Genomic DNA, 17,262 nt, shown 5'->3' on the forward strand with positions numbered 1-17,262 from the left:
GACAGAAACGTAATTTTCTTGCCAGTATGGCTGGATCATAAACAATTTAGAGGGATATACTTTTTCATTTTTTAAAAACTTTTTTCATTTTTTTAAAGCCACACTTTAAAGGTGGATAACAGATCGTGTCCTGTTGAAATGGGAGACAGAAGCCAATTGATATTAATAAGGGTGTTAAATCAGAGTACCATGACAGCCCCCGTCAAATTGGCAAGGGCTTAATTAGAGTCACAATAAAAAGTCACCCCGGAGGCATTTTGCTTTTTAGTCATTCACACACACCTCCACTGGCTCAGCTTTTACAGAACAGGGGGAATTATTAATTCACTTTATCCTGAGATGTTTAGCCTTGTGTCTCGGTGACATTCATGGATGGTTTTACATTGCAATCAGGCAAGCATGAGCGAATGGCAGAGATGGAGATGGGAGCAGCTGGGGCCAGGGTCGGTACCAGTGCCTGGCTCCCCCAGGCAGGTCTAGTGCCTAAGCAACCTAGCAGGGCTATCAGCAATGAAGGCTGGTCCATGAGGGTGAGTGAGGCACTGTCTCAGAAACCTCAGCCTGCCCTCATGTGCCTTCTTACCACCACAACTCCTCTGGTTCAGTAGTGGCTGATGCCCACTGAGACTAGTTAGAGTGGAAGGCAGGCAAAGCCAACTAGTATTGTCTCCATCCTCCTCCCTGCTGAGTTCTGCAAGGGCAAAACTGTGAGTAAGGAGGAGGAAATTGGCAGACAATTCTGCTACCCCCTGGACTGGTTATAAATAAGAAAACGGGCAGGTGCAGGGTGGCTGAGGTTGGAGGAGTAGTGCCCCATATTTTGTAAGGGATCAACCTTTATATGACTCTATGAGTCCTTGGCCCCCATACCCACCTCTGCCAATAGATAGCTCTTTTTCCTTGAAAGGCAAAAAGCAGGGATAGGGGAAGATAAAGGTTTAAGCACCTCCTCCTTACCACCACTGGTCTAATGAAATAGCTTCCGAAGCTGCATTTGCTTTTTTTAAACAACAACATAACCCAGAAAATGGCTGGCAATGGGAAGGTCTCTCTGTTTCCCATACTATGCAGTCTGGGGCTGCCTTGGTTGGTTTATTGTTGCTTTTGGGTGTACTGCAGAAAAGCAAGCACTAGCTAAGGAACTAGGAGCATCAAGCTATCTGTAAAATATACCTGTTTTTATCTCTGCCTCTTGCACAGACACAGAAGGAGGGAGATCAGCTGGTTGCTTAACAGTGGCTGCTCAGAGGGTACAAAAGAATCATACACATACACGCACACGCACATTAAAAGAGAAAGTACAGAGAAAGATTCTCAGCAGTGTTTGAAACTCTTCCCTAGGAAAAGACTAGCATGAAAAATTCTGGAGAAACTTAAAGCACAGTATAACCATCTGTATAACGTCTCATAGATAATTCCTGAGTTAGCAGGGCTATAAAATTAACCACTTCAACTTGTAGATTAATCAGCTCAGGTTTCAGTTGACTAACTGGCGAGGGCAAATTTTAATCAATGATGTTCACATGTCAACAGTACAACTCAGAGTTACTGCTACAGAACTCCTGGGCATTTCAAAGGATCGTGGGATATTACTTTATATTTTATATTTATATCTTGAGTGTTCTCCAAGAAGATCTAGGAGGTGTCACTGTGAAGTGGGTAAGGCTGAGAGGGAATGACTGGCCACCTAATGAACTTCACGGTCAAAATGGGTACTTGAACCAGAGGCACTGTTTCAGACTGATGGCTAGATACATTAAATTGTGGTGGCTAACCTGTGGCCCTGCACCTCATCAGAGCATCTGTTATTTCGCTCACCTTATCAGAACACCTGCCCTTTTGCCACATCACCAGAGCACCCACCCCTTCACCCATCTCATCATAGCACCCATTTTTTTAAGGCGTTACTGCAGCTGCAGCCCTAAAGGAAAAGAAGCTGCACATTATTAATGTGTGCTGTCCTGCCAATGCCCTTCTCTGTATTAATTAGGTCTGAAAACAAACAAGCACTTTTGCTGACAAATGGAAAGAACTGAGCAGAAGCACAATGTAACCCCCCCCCACGTACCCCAATCCACACCTACAAGGCAAGTGAAGAGGCAAGCTAGTGAGGCTAGAGTCATCCTTCTATGGCATTATTTGTTGCTACTTAACATAGTGAAGCAGCATACAAAGCTGTTGCAGAAGGGAGGGGGCGATGGAAGACTGAACAGCAGAATCAGCTCTAGTAGATCTACATGAGCAAGTAAGGGGATGAGGAGCTTGTGCCTAGCAAACTACAGCTTGGCACCCACCTGGCTGCTGACTTGTAACAAGTGTGGTGGAAGTAGGAGGAGCAGCAGTGGTAGTGGTAGTAGGAGGAAGAGGAGCAGCAGTGGTAGTGGTAGTAGTAGTAGGAGCAGCAGTGGTGGTGGTAGTAGTGGTAGTAGTGGTGGTGGTGGTGGTGCTAGTAGTAGTAGTGGTGGTGGTGGAAGTGGTTTTGGGAGTTGTAGTGGTAGTAGCTTTTGTGGTAGTAACTCGCTTTGATCGTTCATTTGCTAACAAAACAAAAATAAGGATTGGGATGGGGAGAGGAGAAAGAAACCATAGGATAGTTTTCTCAGGACTTTTTGTCAAGTTATATTTAAAGTACCAAGCCTTTCCAGCAGTATCTTAACCATATTAACAATATACACTTACGGTACAATCCAATGCATGCCTACTCAGAAGTAAGTATTATTGAGCTCATTTGTGAGCATGGGATTGATTGCTATCCACTTATTTGAACCCAATGGATTGTGTCCAATGCAACTGGCATTTAGAGGCATACTGACTCTGCCAGCGGAGGTAGTAGCCATCAACAGCTTAATTCTCCATAAAATTGCCTAATTCTCTTTTAAAGCCATCCAAGTTGGTGACTATTACTATATCTTGTGAGTGTGAATTCCATAGTTTAACTATATGCTGTGTGGAAAAAGTAGGTCCATATACTCAGCTGAAACGTCCCGATATATCTTCCTCTTAATACACACACACACACACACACACACACACCACGGCACACCTTAGTCTAATGAAAGTGAAAGAGACCAGATTCTGTAGCTGAAAAATCTTAACACAATTTTCTCCTAGTGGCAGCGAGGACTTAATGTCCTGCCTGTGATACTTGAGGGGAAAAGTTCACGGCATCCACTGGTGATTTTGGTAACACGCACACACTTTTATTTCCTTCCCTTCTGCTGTTCTAACAAACCTCATGGGGAGGGAAAAACATGGCAGAGCAGCAGAGACAATGAGGTTACTGAAGTCAAAGGAGGTTCTTTTGACAGGATGGGAAATGAGGCACAATTAGAGGAGCAGACATATTGCCCGGAAGGTGCTAATGGACAGTGAAAACAGCCGCTCTTTCTCCCCATCAAGGAACATGCACAGGGACCATGCACCAAACACGTCAAATCCCAGAGTTTCAAGTTTCATTTTCTACTTACTGCCAAAGTTTGGAGCTGCACCTGGAAGAAAAGAAGAAGGGCAAGGGGAAAAAAGAGGGTCAGCAAATACAAAGAAGGGCATGGTGCTAATTAACAGGAAGCTTGCTCATAAGCACACGGATGTTAAGGCAGCTGGCACAGGGCAAAACACAGAGGTGCGGTTTACACCCAGGTAACCTGCAGTGACCTGTGGGGATCAGCCAATTGATAACCTAACTTATTAGCGCTCTTTTACTTTGCCCTGTGTCCGGGTAGGGTCATATATACTTGTCAGTTTTGGCATAACAGCTTATTACTAATAAGTCACATTTCAAGTGCATGAAGTTTAGTACAGTGATACCTTGTCTTACGGACGGGATCTGTTCTGGAGGCCCGTCCGTAACGTGAAATGCCCGCAACTCAAAGTGCTGTGTCTGCACAGGTGCGCGGCACGATTTGGCACTTCTGCGCATGTATGAGCGGCAAAACCCGGAAGTAACCCATTCCGTTACTTCTGGGTTGCTGCAGGACATAACGCAAAAAGACGCAACATGAAGTGGACGCAACATGAAGTATGACTGAACAATTCTTACTAGTGCTCAGCTAGAATGTGGGGTATGGGTGGGTGGGTAGAGAAGGGACAGGCAGTTTTGCAGAATGCTTCATTAGAATTGCAGTGCTCATGTAAATAATATAAAAATTATTTCCTTTATACCAGTAAGTTATTTTGCTCTTCATGACAGCACCTAGCTAAACGGAGTTGCCTAGATATAATTGTGAAGTCATCAAAGCCAGTATGTGATCCCTGGTTGGTTGGTTGGTTGGTTGGTTGGGTGCGGAGGGGGGGGTTATGTGAAGGAAGCAATTGGGGGGAATAGTAAAACAGCAGCAGAAGTGAAAAACCATGGGGATATGGTAACTGTAAATAGCTGTGAAGTGTTACAAAACATATTGGATTAAAGACCTGGGGGAGGGTTTGACACCTGCAAAATCACAGTAACTGAGGAGACAATCAGACACAGAGAGCATTCATCTCAGTACTCACTCTTATCACCTTTGTCTTCACAACAGGCTGTTGTTCCCATGTTACAGATGGTGACTGAGGCTAAGAAACTACCTTGTGAATGGCTGAGATGTCACCCAGTGACATCAAGACCAAGAACTTGAACAAAAGTTTTGTTTTGTGGGTTGAGCTGCACGGTTTGACTGTAATGACTCTCTTGACCATGGGTAGGCAAACTAAGGCCCGAGGGCCGGATCTGGCCCAATCACCTTCTCAATCCAGCCCACGGATGGTCCAAGAATCAGCGTGTTTTTACATGAGTAGAGTGTGTGCTTTTATTTAAAATGCATGTCTGGGCTATTTGGGGGGCCTGTCTGGTATTTTTACATGAGTATAGTGTGTGCTTTTATTTAAAATGCATCTCTGGGTTATTTGTGGGGGATAGGAATTTGTTCATCCCCCCCCCAAAAAAAAAATATAGTCCGGCCCACCACAAGTTCTGAGGGACAGTGGACTGGCCCCCTGCTCAAAAAGTTTGCTGACCCCTGCAGTCTTGACCTTCAAAGAAGCAGCAGTCTCAGTTTTGGGCACCTCCTGAAAACGTACTTTGGCCCAGGCTTTTGCAAACTCCTAAGCTTGGATTTTTGCTCTACATGGCAGGGTTAATATAGACAGGTCTGCCACAATTATATGTGCGAAGCAACTATTAGAGGACCAGGAGTCCCGTCTTAATTTCCTTTGGTTTATCTAACACAGGGAAACTGAGCTATGGCCATTCACAGGTGAAGAGAAAGGTAAGAAAGTCCTCCCCGCCCCCCCCATGAAACATAACCTGCAGATTCCCAATTTTCATTTATAATAATAATAATAATAATAATAATAATAATAATGAGATCCTTGCATTTGTTGAGCCTGAGATATGAGGCAAAATGCATGGGCACCATTCTTCTCAAATTTTGTGTGAGACTAGCCTGTTCCACCTGTTTCAGTGTTTTGGCTTTGCACACGCCCTAGAAAAATCCCTGTAGACACCCATGCCCTGAGCTTGCAGACTCTGGCTCTACGCAGGACACCTGGGCTCTGTGTTCTGAGTGTGAGAAGCAAGCATAATGGAATAATGGGGAGCCAGCAGCTCCTGGTGCCTGTCAGCACCAAAAAAACTCTCTGTCGCTCCTTTGAAAGATCGTAGGCACTCAGCAGCAGCTGACAAGTTTGTTCCCTTTCAAAGGGCCCACGTCTTCAAGTTCCTGGCAAAAACAAAGCGTTCCTGTCATGGCCTTTTGAGACTGGATTTCTGCTTTGATCACCCTAAAGCCGATACATTTTCACTCAAAGGTGGGAAGGAAGGACGGAACAATATGTGGCATCTTTGGGAAATGCTTTAGGATGCTTAAAGAGCCAGTGGTGTGGCAGTTGCTCTTCCACCATGACAAAGGCAGGAGGAGAGGTGTGCAGAACTGTGAGCAGAGGGGAGTCCTATTTACCATCCTTTGGACCCCCTGGAAAATTCACCAAACCAAATCTGCTGTCACCTGGAACTGGATTTGTGCAGTACCACTGATTTGAGTGCTGAATGGGACCCAGTGGTGGCCAACCCATCAGACCTGGGTACCTGCTCATAAACCTTAGTGGGAGAGGCTAGGGTCACATTCACACCATGCGTTTTAATCCCTATGATACTGCTTCAAGCAGTCATAGTTTCCCCCAAAGAATCCTGGGAGCTGTAGTTTGTTATGGGTGCTGAGTTGTTAGGAGACTCTTCTCTTCCCCCACAGAGCTACAGTTCTCTGGGAAGAGGGATTGACTGTTAAACTACTGTAGAAACTGTAGCTCTGTGGGGGGAGAGAAGAGTCTCCTAAGAACATTCAGCACCCTTAACAAACTACAACTCCCAGAATTATTTGGAGGAAGCTGTGAGTATTTAAGATAGGGCTTTAAATGTTTGGGGTGAATGTGGTGCAGGGTGATGATAGCAGGTTCTAGGAACCCTCCTTGTGGTGGGATTCTGAGGGGTGATATCTGTGAGTTTGTTGGGGCCCTGGGTGAGGACCAGGGCCTTGGAGGTGTTGCGTAGGGAAGTGTGTCAGAAGGAGAACTATCTATCTATCTATCTATCTATCTATCTATCTATCTATCTATCTATCTAATCCACATGCACACACACACACAAAAATATAAGATCATACAAACGTAGGAAAAGCCTGCTGGAACAAGGCAGTGGTCCATCTGGTCCAACATCCTGAGATGCCCATGGGAAGCCCACAAGCAGGATTTGAGCACCAGAGCACTCCCTCCATCTGTGGTTTCCAGAGCTAGTAATTATCAATAATCACTGCCTAGCAATTTGTATTTGTTATTTTATTTTTTTGTACCATTTGTTGTTGTTTTCATTTTCCGTGGAAGACTTAGATATATTTTTATACCTGATTCTAGCCTGGGCAGCTATCCATGGTCCTGGTCCGTGGCCAAGCATTGCTGATACTCCCTGCAGACTCTGTTCCGAACAGGACCGGTGCTCAGCAGTACCACCAATGCACAAAGACCACTTGAGGGAGAGGAGGGGGCAGGATAAAATCAGCACAGTTTGGCACAGCTACTTACAGACATTAGCAGAGCCATTGGGGCGGGGCAGGTAGGATCCTGCCCGCCAAGACTTGCTGCGGAAGTTCTTCTTGCATCGCCCACAGTCCTGACCGGTTGTGTTGTGCTCACACTCACACTGGAGGCTTCCCTCTTTGAAGGTGCACAGATTGGCATGGAGGTTGCATTTACACCTACAAGAGGAACAGAGGAGACAGACTGGCTGCGATTGGCTCTTATTTTATTCATCCATTGAAGTCTTTAAAAATGTATAAATGCTCTTTTTCAATTTCAGCTGACAAAAAGCCATGGACACATCACAGAAACATTACAATATAAAAGCATTAGAAATTCATCAAAACGCCACAATTTCTGAACTGTGACGAAAACAGGTGATGGATTAAAGACAGTGCTGTGCTGCATTTTTCTGTTTTTCAGTTGTTTTGTTTATTTTACTGTTCTCTGTTAACCAATGAGAAAAGAAATTCAACTTGAAAATGGTCAAAGCAGGAGTGAAAATTTCAGTGTCATTCTTACAAGTGCAGTGTGGGGGGCAGTTATGTGCTTATCTTGCTTTTGAAGTGATCAAGGGGTTCTGCAGGTGTCCTTTCTTTCATTCTACAAATAATCACACCAGCTGCATGTAACCTGCACCCTCCCCAGGTGTCCATGTTTCAATCAAAGCCCGAGGAGAAAATCATGAGGTAACTCCTCTGATGGGCTTTTTTCATAGCAGGAATCATAGCAGCTAGGGAGGCTGCAGGTGCTAGATAAATGTTTAGAGGGAGAAAACAGGTACACCCAGCTTTTTGTGTGCTTGCATGTGTCTTTTTGCACCAGCTGAAAACCTTGATATTTTATGGGCCTTCATGTGAAGATCAGCACCAAAGTCCCATTTGCAGAAGAAGTGATAGTGTATAACAAATTCTATAGCGCAATTTCTTTTTTCATTAATGGATGGCAAATGGTAAAAAAGGACAGAGAAATTTTTTTTGGCACAGTACTAACACAGACACAAAGTACAAGCCTTCTGCCTTCCCTCCCTGGACTTGATTTTTGTTCCATTCACTTGTTCCATCCATGTCAACTTTTAAGTCCTTCCATTACCTTCTCATGTTTGACACATGAGCTTCTTTAGAGTCAAAGCCTTTTACACAGATAATTGATGTTCCAAATCAAATAATCAATGCATATGCAAGTAACGATCAGAGAATGCCTCTCATTACAACTCAGGGCCCATTTACAATTGCTTCTCCATTTCCAAGGCTGGCTGGAGTTGTTAATAGTCAATCATGTTCAGTTCAAAATAGATCCACACACACAGCACTTTGGCTTCTTAAAGGTTCCTGAAAGTGGGATATAACCTAATGCTCCAGTGTTCATGGCTAGTTTAATGGTAAGAGACAGGCAGGAGTAAATAAAGAGAGAAAGAAGTGAAAACATGAAAGAAGCAAGGATAATTTATTGTAAACCACCCATATAACTTCAGTATAGAAGTGTAATAAATAAAAACCATTCCCTCTATTATTCAGACACTGAGTGTCAGTCCTTACATAGCTAAAACAGCACTACCCATACACGACAAGCAGGTGTCAATTGGGCTCAAGGTGTGCAAAAATACAAACACACATTTAAGCAAGGGGCAGGGGGAAGAAGTGAAATCCTGAAATACTCTTCGGGTAGAAGTTAAAAACAGTAGGTGAAGTTGGGGCAGCTACACCCAAAGTGCTCTCCCAGTTGACCATGGTGGGGTTTAACTAAATCCTTGTTTAAATTTCAATTAGGAATGCTATTGTAAGCTGCAGGCATTCCACCAAGGTTTCCATGGGAATTTCATAACAAGCTTATAAATCATGTACACATCTTTCCCAAGAAAGAAGAATTTAGTTCTAGCACTCAAGGTCCTTCTGGGGTGCTGGTTCCTGGGGGTGGAAGCACCTTGGCCTGTTCCGAAGCTAAGGAGGCGGCTGATCCCTCTCTATATCCAGTGCCGACGTTGCGCATGGGATGTCATGATGCTGTGCGACATCACACACAGGGAGTCATGATGTTGCATAACATCGCGCATGCAATGTCACGGTGTCACATGACATTGGCACCCTCCATTGTAGGTGCAAGCTGGCACCAATGAAACCACTCTTGCCAAAAATACATTGGTGTGTTACGGGATAAACTGGTATTGGGGTGTGTGTATGGAAGAAGCAGAGACTGGAGGAACCAGAGCAAAGATTATCTTGTAAGCCAGGGTTGCCAACCTTTTTGGACTAGTGGGCAAATTTTTGAGAGAGTGCTGGGGGCAAAAGCTACAAAATGGCTGCCATGGGGGAGACAGGGCATATCACAAAAGTAGAGTGACAACTACATCTGACAACCTTATGGGAAGCCAGCTATGTCCTGCAGGTCCTGATTATGGAACACTATCCAACACATTCTCTCTCGTGCGCGCGCTCTCTCTCTCTCTCTCTCTCTCTCTCTCACACACACACACACACATGCTGTTGCTGTCTAATAACAAGAGGGAATATTCCTCAGTTTCCAGGATTAATATACAAGGCAGTCACACCACTCTCATGTCACAAAAATCACTTAGAAGGTACAGTGGTACCTCTGGTTACAAACTTAATTTGTTCTGGAGGTCCGTTCTTAACCTGAAACTGTTCTTAACCTGAGGTACCACTTTAGCTAATGGGGCCTCCTGCTGCCGCCGCACCGCCGAAGCACAGTTTCTGTTCTCATCCTGAAGCAAAGTTCTTAATCCGAGGTACTATTTCTGGGCTAGTGGAGTCTGTAACCTGAAGCGTCTGTAACCAGAGGTACCACTGTACAATTTTTTTGCCCCACAATGTTCTTTCTAGGAGGGCTAAAAACTTACTTTAAAATGAAAGCTCACAATCTGGGGCTCCTGCCCAGGGGCACCACTACACTTTGCATAAGTACAATAAATCTTTAGAAAAAGTACTAGGGAGAAGTCCAACAAACTCAATGCAGACCAAGTGTTCATTGTGGCCGATAAATGCTAGCTGAGGGTCAGAGAAGCAGGTGGAGCAGAAATGGAAAACTGGGTGGGAGTGAACATGACTTGGAGTAACCTAAAGAAGGATGCTGCAGAGAACGTTCCATGCTGCAATATTTTGTTGTTGGTCCCAATTGTACAGTATATCTCCAGCTTACGTAAGAAACAAAATTACCAACTGGTGATTTTTTTCTTTTGTTTTCCTTTGTCTGTTTCCACTAAGAAGACTCATTTCAAAATTTAACAAGATTTGGGAGTTTAGCTGTCTTCCCACAACACCTGAGCATCACTCACTCTGCTACCATAGAGCAGTTACTTTTCTGTGAGAGAAGCTTGGCTATGGAACGCTTTCTCCCCCTAGAAATCTGACTGGCACCTACACTGCAATTAGGGATAGGCAGATCTGCCAATTCTGGTTTCTCAGTTTTTAATGCTTCTAATATTAAATTTGGTTATTACATTTCCACGTCAGTTTGCCATTCATTTATTTTTCCTTAAAACGGGTCTCATTTATCAGGATTTTAGTGTGAATTTCTCCTAGTATTCACATGTTTGTATGCAGTTTGGCCTAATATACACATTTTTGCAGAGCCTTTTTCACTAATACATTTGTCTCTATGTTGTTTTTACTAAAGTAAGCGTATTTATGTACATTTTTTCCAAGTATATGCATTTTTGTACACATTACTTGTCTGGGGAACTGCCCTGCAAAATTTGGAGATGTGTGAATTTTTAAGGATTGCCTACATTTTAGTTCCCATATTGTTTCTGAAAGTACAAATTACATAGGCTTGCCTTTAAACATGAATGGATTTTTATTTTATTTGTTTCAAATTGCAAGGTTCCCATCTGAAATTCCGCAGAGTTGCTTCTGGTCGTTTTAGATAATACTCTGCAAGATGGATCCACAGCCTGATTTGGTATCATCTAGTAGTGAAGCTCATGCTTATCGGAAAGGATTTCATTAGTATATTCTCAACAACGTCCATCAGAAGGTTCAAATGCACAGACTGAGAACTAGAGATTATTTGTTTCCAGAAAAAGTTCTGGGTAGCTTAAACAGCAGCTACCCTGTTTCATAGCTTGTGTTACTTACTTTGTTTTTACCCCAACTCCTTTGCCAAAATCACTTAAGACCAAAATCAGCACTGAACACCATGAATATTCACTGAGTGGACCTTTCTTCTGACACACTCTCTAAGGTTTTGGATGCAGCAAAGTCTGCCCACACCTCAATGCCATTTGTGTGTTGCTGGTAGATTTCAAATTATTGTTGTTGTTGTTGTTGTTGTTGTTGTTGTTGTAAAGGGGCCCCTGACCATTAGGTCCAGTCATGACTGACTCTGGGGTTGCGGCGCTCATCTTGCTTTCTTGGCCAAGGGAGCTTCCGGGTCATGTGGCCAGCATGACTAAGCCGCTTCTGGCAAACCAGAGCAGCACACAGAAACGCCTTTTACCTTCCCGCTGGAGCGGTATCTATTTATCTACTTGCACTTTGTGCTTTCGAACTGCTAAGTGGGCAGGAGCTGGGACCGAGCAACGGAAGCTCACCCCATCGCGGGGATTTGAACCACCGACCTTCTGATCGGCAAGTCCTAGGCTCTGTGGTTTAACCCACAGCACCACATGCGTCCCTCATTATTATTATTACTTTTTAATTAAAACCAAAACCCTGCCATAGCTATTTTTATCCTTGCTCTTGTTTTCCAACCAACTGTTTACTCGTAGGCCAGGAAGAAGCTGGGTGAGCAGCCCCCGCTCCTGCTTCTCACTCACCAGATGACACTTTGTTCTGCTCCACTCCAAAACCAACACAGGGAAGCAGAGGCGGGAGCGGGGGACTTGTTCTCCAAGGGGTGCAAGGGGAACAGATTTGATATCTGGAGCAAAGAGCTGGCAAATGTGGCCAACAAACAAGATATCTAGCAAAAGCCAGTTGCAGAAAGGGCTTCTAAGGACAGAGTGGAAATAACTTAAACCTATCACACTTAAATACTTGGGGAGTGGGTTACAGCAAATGGCAGTCTAGGATGATAGTGGTGTGTGTGTGTGCGCGCGCGCGCGCGCGCATGTGAAGTTCTCTCTTTCTCTCTCTCCCTCTGCCAGATTATACAAATCAAGGTAGCCCTGTGTCTGGGTTCTGACGGCTTTCTCCTTATGCCCCCACCAATCAGAGTTTTCTGCACGACTGTCCTCACCCTTTGAATAGGCAATGACCAGAGCTCAGGTGCCACAGAGCCTGACTCTCTGAATTATTGAACGCCCACGGAACATTGCCTTCGTCTCTTACGGCAATTTCCTTAAATAAAAAAAAAAAGAAGGGGAAAAAACCCATACACATAGAGGGAAAGCAAACTAGCATGGGTCACTGCAGGTCATCATCTCTTCACTGTGGTACAGGACCTAGGGATGTAGAGGGAGAAAAGTCCTACTTACAGAAGCAAGCACAGATCAAACCAAGGGGCAGTATGAACATAGGAAGCTGCCTTCTACGGAGTTAGCCTACCAGTCCACTTTAGCTCAATAAGGTCTAGTTCATCCTCTTCCAGTTTGCTCAGGACTTACTCCCTACATATATTTGAAATCCTGCTATATATTGGGTAACATCAGTATTACAAACTGACAACGCAATCCTATGCATGTCTACTCAGAAATAAGTCCCACTGAGTTCAGTGGGGGTTACAGAGTGGTGTTGCATCCTTTGCTGGCGCCCGGGGCACACTCATGTGCACACCAAGCAGGACCAGGGGCTGTGCACGGTGAGTGAACAAAAGCTGCCATGCCACTCCAACTCCAGCTGCCGCTCCAGCCATGATTACCATAACTCCTTTTTATGTGAATGTTCAGGGAGACGGGGAGGATATAATATAATATAATATAATATAATATAATATAATATAATATAATATAATATAATATAATATAATATAATATAATATAATATAATATAATATAATATAATATAATATAATATAATATAATATAATATAAACCTCTGGTCACATGTAGAGGAAGTTTGTCCCAGCCCAGGAGGAAACAGGAAGTTTATCTACTGCTGGACAAACAATCCCTCTCTAGAAATTTGACTGCTCCCACACTTTTGACTGGTACTGTCAAAGACTGAACCTGGGACTTTCAGTATGCAAAGCTGTGTCCTGTAGCTGAGCTATCAAGTTGCTTCTGAAAAAGGTTTGTATGTTTTTGAGAATCAGAGGGGTGGCAAAGTTGAATAGTGATGATGCTGAGGATTTGCCAGGGTCTCAAGACCAGAAATTGCCCAGCACCTTTAAACCACATGCCATTCTCACTTTGAATAGAGCACCCAAGAAAGTCAGAGGCAGGGCTAGAGAATCCCCGGTTGGAACTCACACCCACAATTCTTCCAGGTGACCAGGTACTTTAAAATTAGGGTATGGAGGTGTATCCTCACTGCTGAGGATACACCTTCATACCATGATGTAGCGGATACTCCAATCCACCCCCACCCCCAGTTTTCCTTTTTCCTTCTTCATATGACGATCACCATTCTGATCATCAGTATGCTCAGTCCTCATTCAGGTATTTGGGAGGGGGGAGGAGAGATGGATTATCCCCTATTTCTTTGTGAAAGTCTTGACTATTTATTTTTTATTACATTTATTGCCCACCCTTCACTAAACATCCCAACCAAGGCAAGTGATTTTGCAATTTTTATTTTATTGTGACAACATTTGAATAGATTTCAAAATGATGGGGGACATTAATTTTTAAAAATGCTTTTTGATAAAGCAGCAGGTTTAATTTTTTGCTATCTCCTCTATATCAATTCCTAGCTTAGCATGCACACGAAAGCTCATACCAAGAACTAACTTAGTTGGTCTTTAAGGTGCTACTGGAAGGAATTTTTTTATTTTGTTTTGACTATGGCAGACCAACATGGCTACCTATCTATAGCTTAGCTGAGATGCAGCTAAAGTTCTACAAAGCGTAACTTGTTCCAGCAACTAAGGTCTTGCAAGGAACACTGTTTGACCTAGCATCCCAAAGACAGACATGAGTTTACCGCATCTGTAAGATGCATTAGGAATATACAGGTAATCTTCCTGCTCCATCCCTTGCAGTTCCAGGTCAGCCATTTCTCTTTGTCAGGCCCCATCTGCAGGGTGGTGGGAAGTATCCTCATCCAAAGGATCAATCTTGTCAGAGAATTGCTTTTTGAATTTGACCTTTGAGAATCATCAATCTAATCAGAAAACGATAACCTGTGCAACCTGACCCCACAACACAGCAGTTTTCAGACCAATCAATCAGGATGCATTATTTAATAAGGAACAGCAGAACAGCTCCAAAAGGCCAAGACTGACAACCCCTGATGGGGATGTCCCCTTGAAGAAATGTTTCCACCTCCCCAGCTTCCTTCGCACAATCCCTGTGTAAACCACCCATTTGCTAGAGCACCGGTCTTAGGCTCTACTTTAACTTGGGTTTATTTGGCCTGACTACCAGCCAAAGTAGAAGGGACATGGGTGGTGCTGTGGTCTAAACCACAAAGCCTAGGGCTTGCTGATCAGAAGCTTGCTGATCAGAAGGTCAGCGGTTCGAATCCCCGCGATGGGGTGAGCTCCTGTTGCTCGGTCCCTGCTCCTGCCCACCTAGCAGTTCGAAAGCACGCCAAAAAAGTGCAGTCAGATAAGTAGGTACCACTCCGGCGGGAAGGTAAATAGCGTTTCCGTGCACTGCTTTGGTTTGCCAGAAGCGGCTTAGTCATGCTGGCCACATGACCCGCGGCTCCCATGGCCAGTAAAGCAAGATGAGCGCCGCAACCCCAGAGTCGTCCATGACTGGACCTAATGGTCAGGGGTCCCTTTACCTTACCAGCCAAGGTACACACATGTGGGCTTGGAAACAGGAAACACAGCATCATTTCTATAGGCTAAAAATGCAAATTAAGCATCCCTGCTCTTATTTAAGAACTCATAGAAAGCTGCCTTATGCTGAATCAGACCACTGGTCTATCACAGAGATTTTCAACCTTTTCGAGTCCACGGTTCCCTTAACCAACTACATTCTTTCTGAGGCACCTCTGTGGAACTCAGGAGCCCAGTTATGTCACCCCTTGCCTGCAGAGCTGGCAGCCCTTCACCCTTTCCCAAACACCCTTCCTTGTGGAGTGTTCCCTCAGCCTCCTCCCTTCTTCCCTCTCCTTGGGTGTCCTCCAGGCAACTGCTGCTGCCATCCTTGGTCTCTGAGCTCCCACTCACCCACCCCAAAGAGAGATGCCTCCCAGAGGCACCATTTGCCCGTGGAGCTTATAGCCAGGGCTGCTTCAATAAACAGCTGTGCAAGCCTTTGGGAGGCAGAGACGCAAAAGGGCATCAGAAGAAGGAGGGAAAGAAAAAAAGAGGGACAGAGGCCAGGGTTGCCCACGGCACCCCTGACCATCATTCAAGGCACCCCAGGGTGCCATGGCACACTGGTTGAAAACCACTACTCTATCTTGCTCAGTTTACCCTGGCTGGCAGCAGCTCTCCAGGTTTTCAGGCAGCAGACATACTCAGCACTACCTGGAGTTGTCAAGGATTGAACCCAGGACCTTCCACAATCCACAATCAAGTTGAATTATCCAGCATTTTATCCTAAAAGCTGTTAGGATAAAATGGACTTATTGTAGAGATAGCAGAAGGCTGAGAGTGGGTTGCTTGTTTATGTATATTTAGTACAAGGCCTTTCCCCCTTCCCTCTGGAAATGATGAGGCAAGGTCTGAAAGCTGCCAGTTGGACACATGTGCAGGCTCTCTTGGACAGGTAAGGCATGCTGGCAGCAGGGCACCAAGGAAAGGTCGCAGGGACAAGGGCATCCTTCTCTCACAGTCATCTGCAACATCTGTTGCTACGAGTCAGCACTTTGAGGGTTGGACAGATACAAGAGAGGAGTGTCAGTGCCAGGGATGTACAAGGTAAGAGGTGATGAAGCAGAGCTGTGGTTCCCAGTGGAAGTGAGAAAGCAAAAAGAGAAAGCCTCCAGGATGGGTGATGCTACAATGACCCACTCTGGGACTTCTGGGATTATTACTGAATCATCCTATGTTCCTGGGAAGGGGAACATCTCCAGAAGCTTGTTGGACTACAGCTCCAGTGGCGTAGCGTGGGGGGTGCAGGGGGGGCCGGCCGCACCGGGCGCAACATCTGGGGGTTAAGGTTAGGGTTAGGGTTAGGGTTAGGGGGCGCAAATCCATGGGTTAGGGGGCGCAAATTACTTGCCTTGCCCCGGGTGCTGACAACCCACGCTACGCCACTGTACAGCTCCCATCATCACTGTGGCCATGCTAGCTGGGACTGAAGGGAGTTGCAAATCCAACAAGATCTGGAGGGACATGGGTTCCCCATCCCTGGTAAACACTAAAAGAAAACTTGTTATTTGCATGCTGGCTAATATGTAGCCAAAACAGTACAATCCATGCGCAGGATTGAGCAGGTTTAGTGGAATCCCAAAGTTTGAGTAAACACATTGTCGCTCAGGAGTAGGTGGTTGTTCACTAGGGTTGAGGGAAAAATTTGGTTTGGTTTGCATTTCGATGTGAACCTACAAAATTCACAAACTTTGAAAACATATGTGGACTAAAACACAGCTATCCTTCAAAATTCACATATCTCCAAATTTTATGATGGCTATGTTCATGTATTGTTTTGAAAACTGAGTTAGGTAGGTTCACTTTTGAGTGTGAACTTTAATAAATTTCTCCCCCATCCTTATAGAATCTGTCTTACATATTGTGATAGGAATTTTATGGTCTTAGATATATGGCAACGTTCATAACCACACGTACATAGATCAGCACAGGAAAGCCAACCTGGAACCATTTTGATTCCTAAACTGAGCAAATGTTTCTCTGCATGGTCAAAATGTAAAAGCCTCCCCATTGTCTCTTCCTTCATGAATCCTGTCAATCTGTCAAAACAAAACAAATTCCTTCCAGTAGCACCTTAAAGACCAACTAAGTCAGTTCTTGGTATGAGCTTTCGTGTGCATTCACACTTCTTCAGATACCTTCAGATACCTTCATGCATGCACACGAAAGCTCATACCAAGAACTGACTTAGTTGGTCTTTAAGGTGCTACTGGAAGGAATTTGTTTTGTTTTGACTATGGCAGACCAACACGGCTACCTATCTGTACCTGTCAATCTGTGTTTGAATAAAGGTGTGAGCCTGTGACCTGGCCCAGGAAATAAGTATTTTAC

At 44.5% G+C, this 17,262-nt stretch overlaps 1 protein-coding gene across 9 annotated transcripts in view; it reads right to left on the minus strand.

Annotated features, from left to right (window-relative positions):
* Nucleotides 1–17,262, minus strand: part of NTNG2 (netrin G2) — a 127,683-nt gene that overhangs the window by 37,059 nt on the left and 73,362 nt on the right. For 5 of the 9 annotated variants that reach the window (XM_081847067.1, XM_081847070.1, XM_081847071.1 and 2 more), the window contains exons 4-6: nucleotides 7,051–7,223; nucleotides 3,468–3,488; nucleotides 1,174–1,239 (exon numbers count right to left, since the gene is read on the minus strand). In XM_081847067.1, the coding sequence (XP_081703193.1) occupies nucleotides 1,174–1,239; nucleotides 3,468–3,488; nucleotides 7,051–7,223 (260 nt within the window). The remainder of the gene's footprint in view (nucleotides 1–1,173; nucleotides 1,240–3,467; nucleotides 3,489–7,050; nucleotides 7,224–17,262) is intronic. The other 4 variants (XM_081847069.1, XM_081847073.1, XM_081847074.1 and 1 more) reach the window with 1 other exon arrangement.

The sequence above is a fragment of the Podarcis erhardii genome (genome assembly GCF_964252035.2).
Source record: "Podarcis erhardii genome assembly, chromosome: Z".
Lineage (NCBI taxonomy): Eukaryota > Metazoa > Chordata > Lepidosauria > Squamata > Lacertidae > Podarcis > Podarcis erhardii.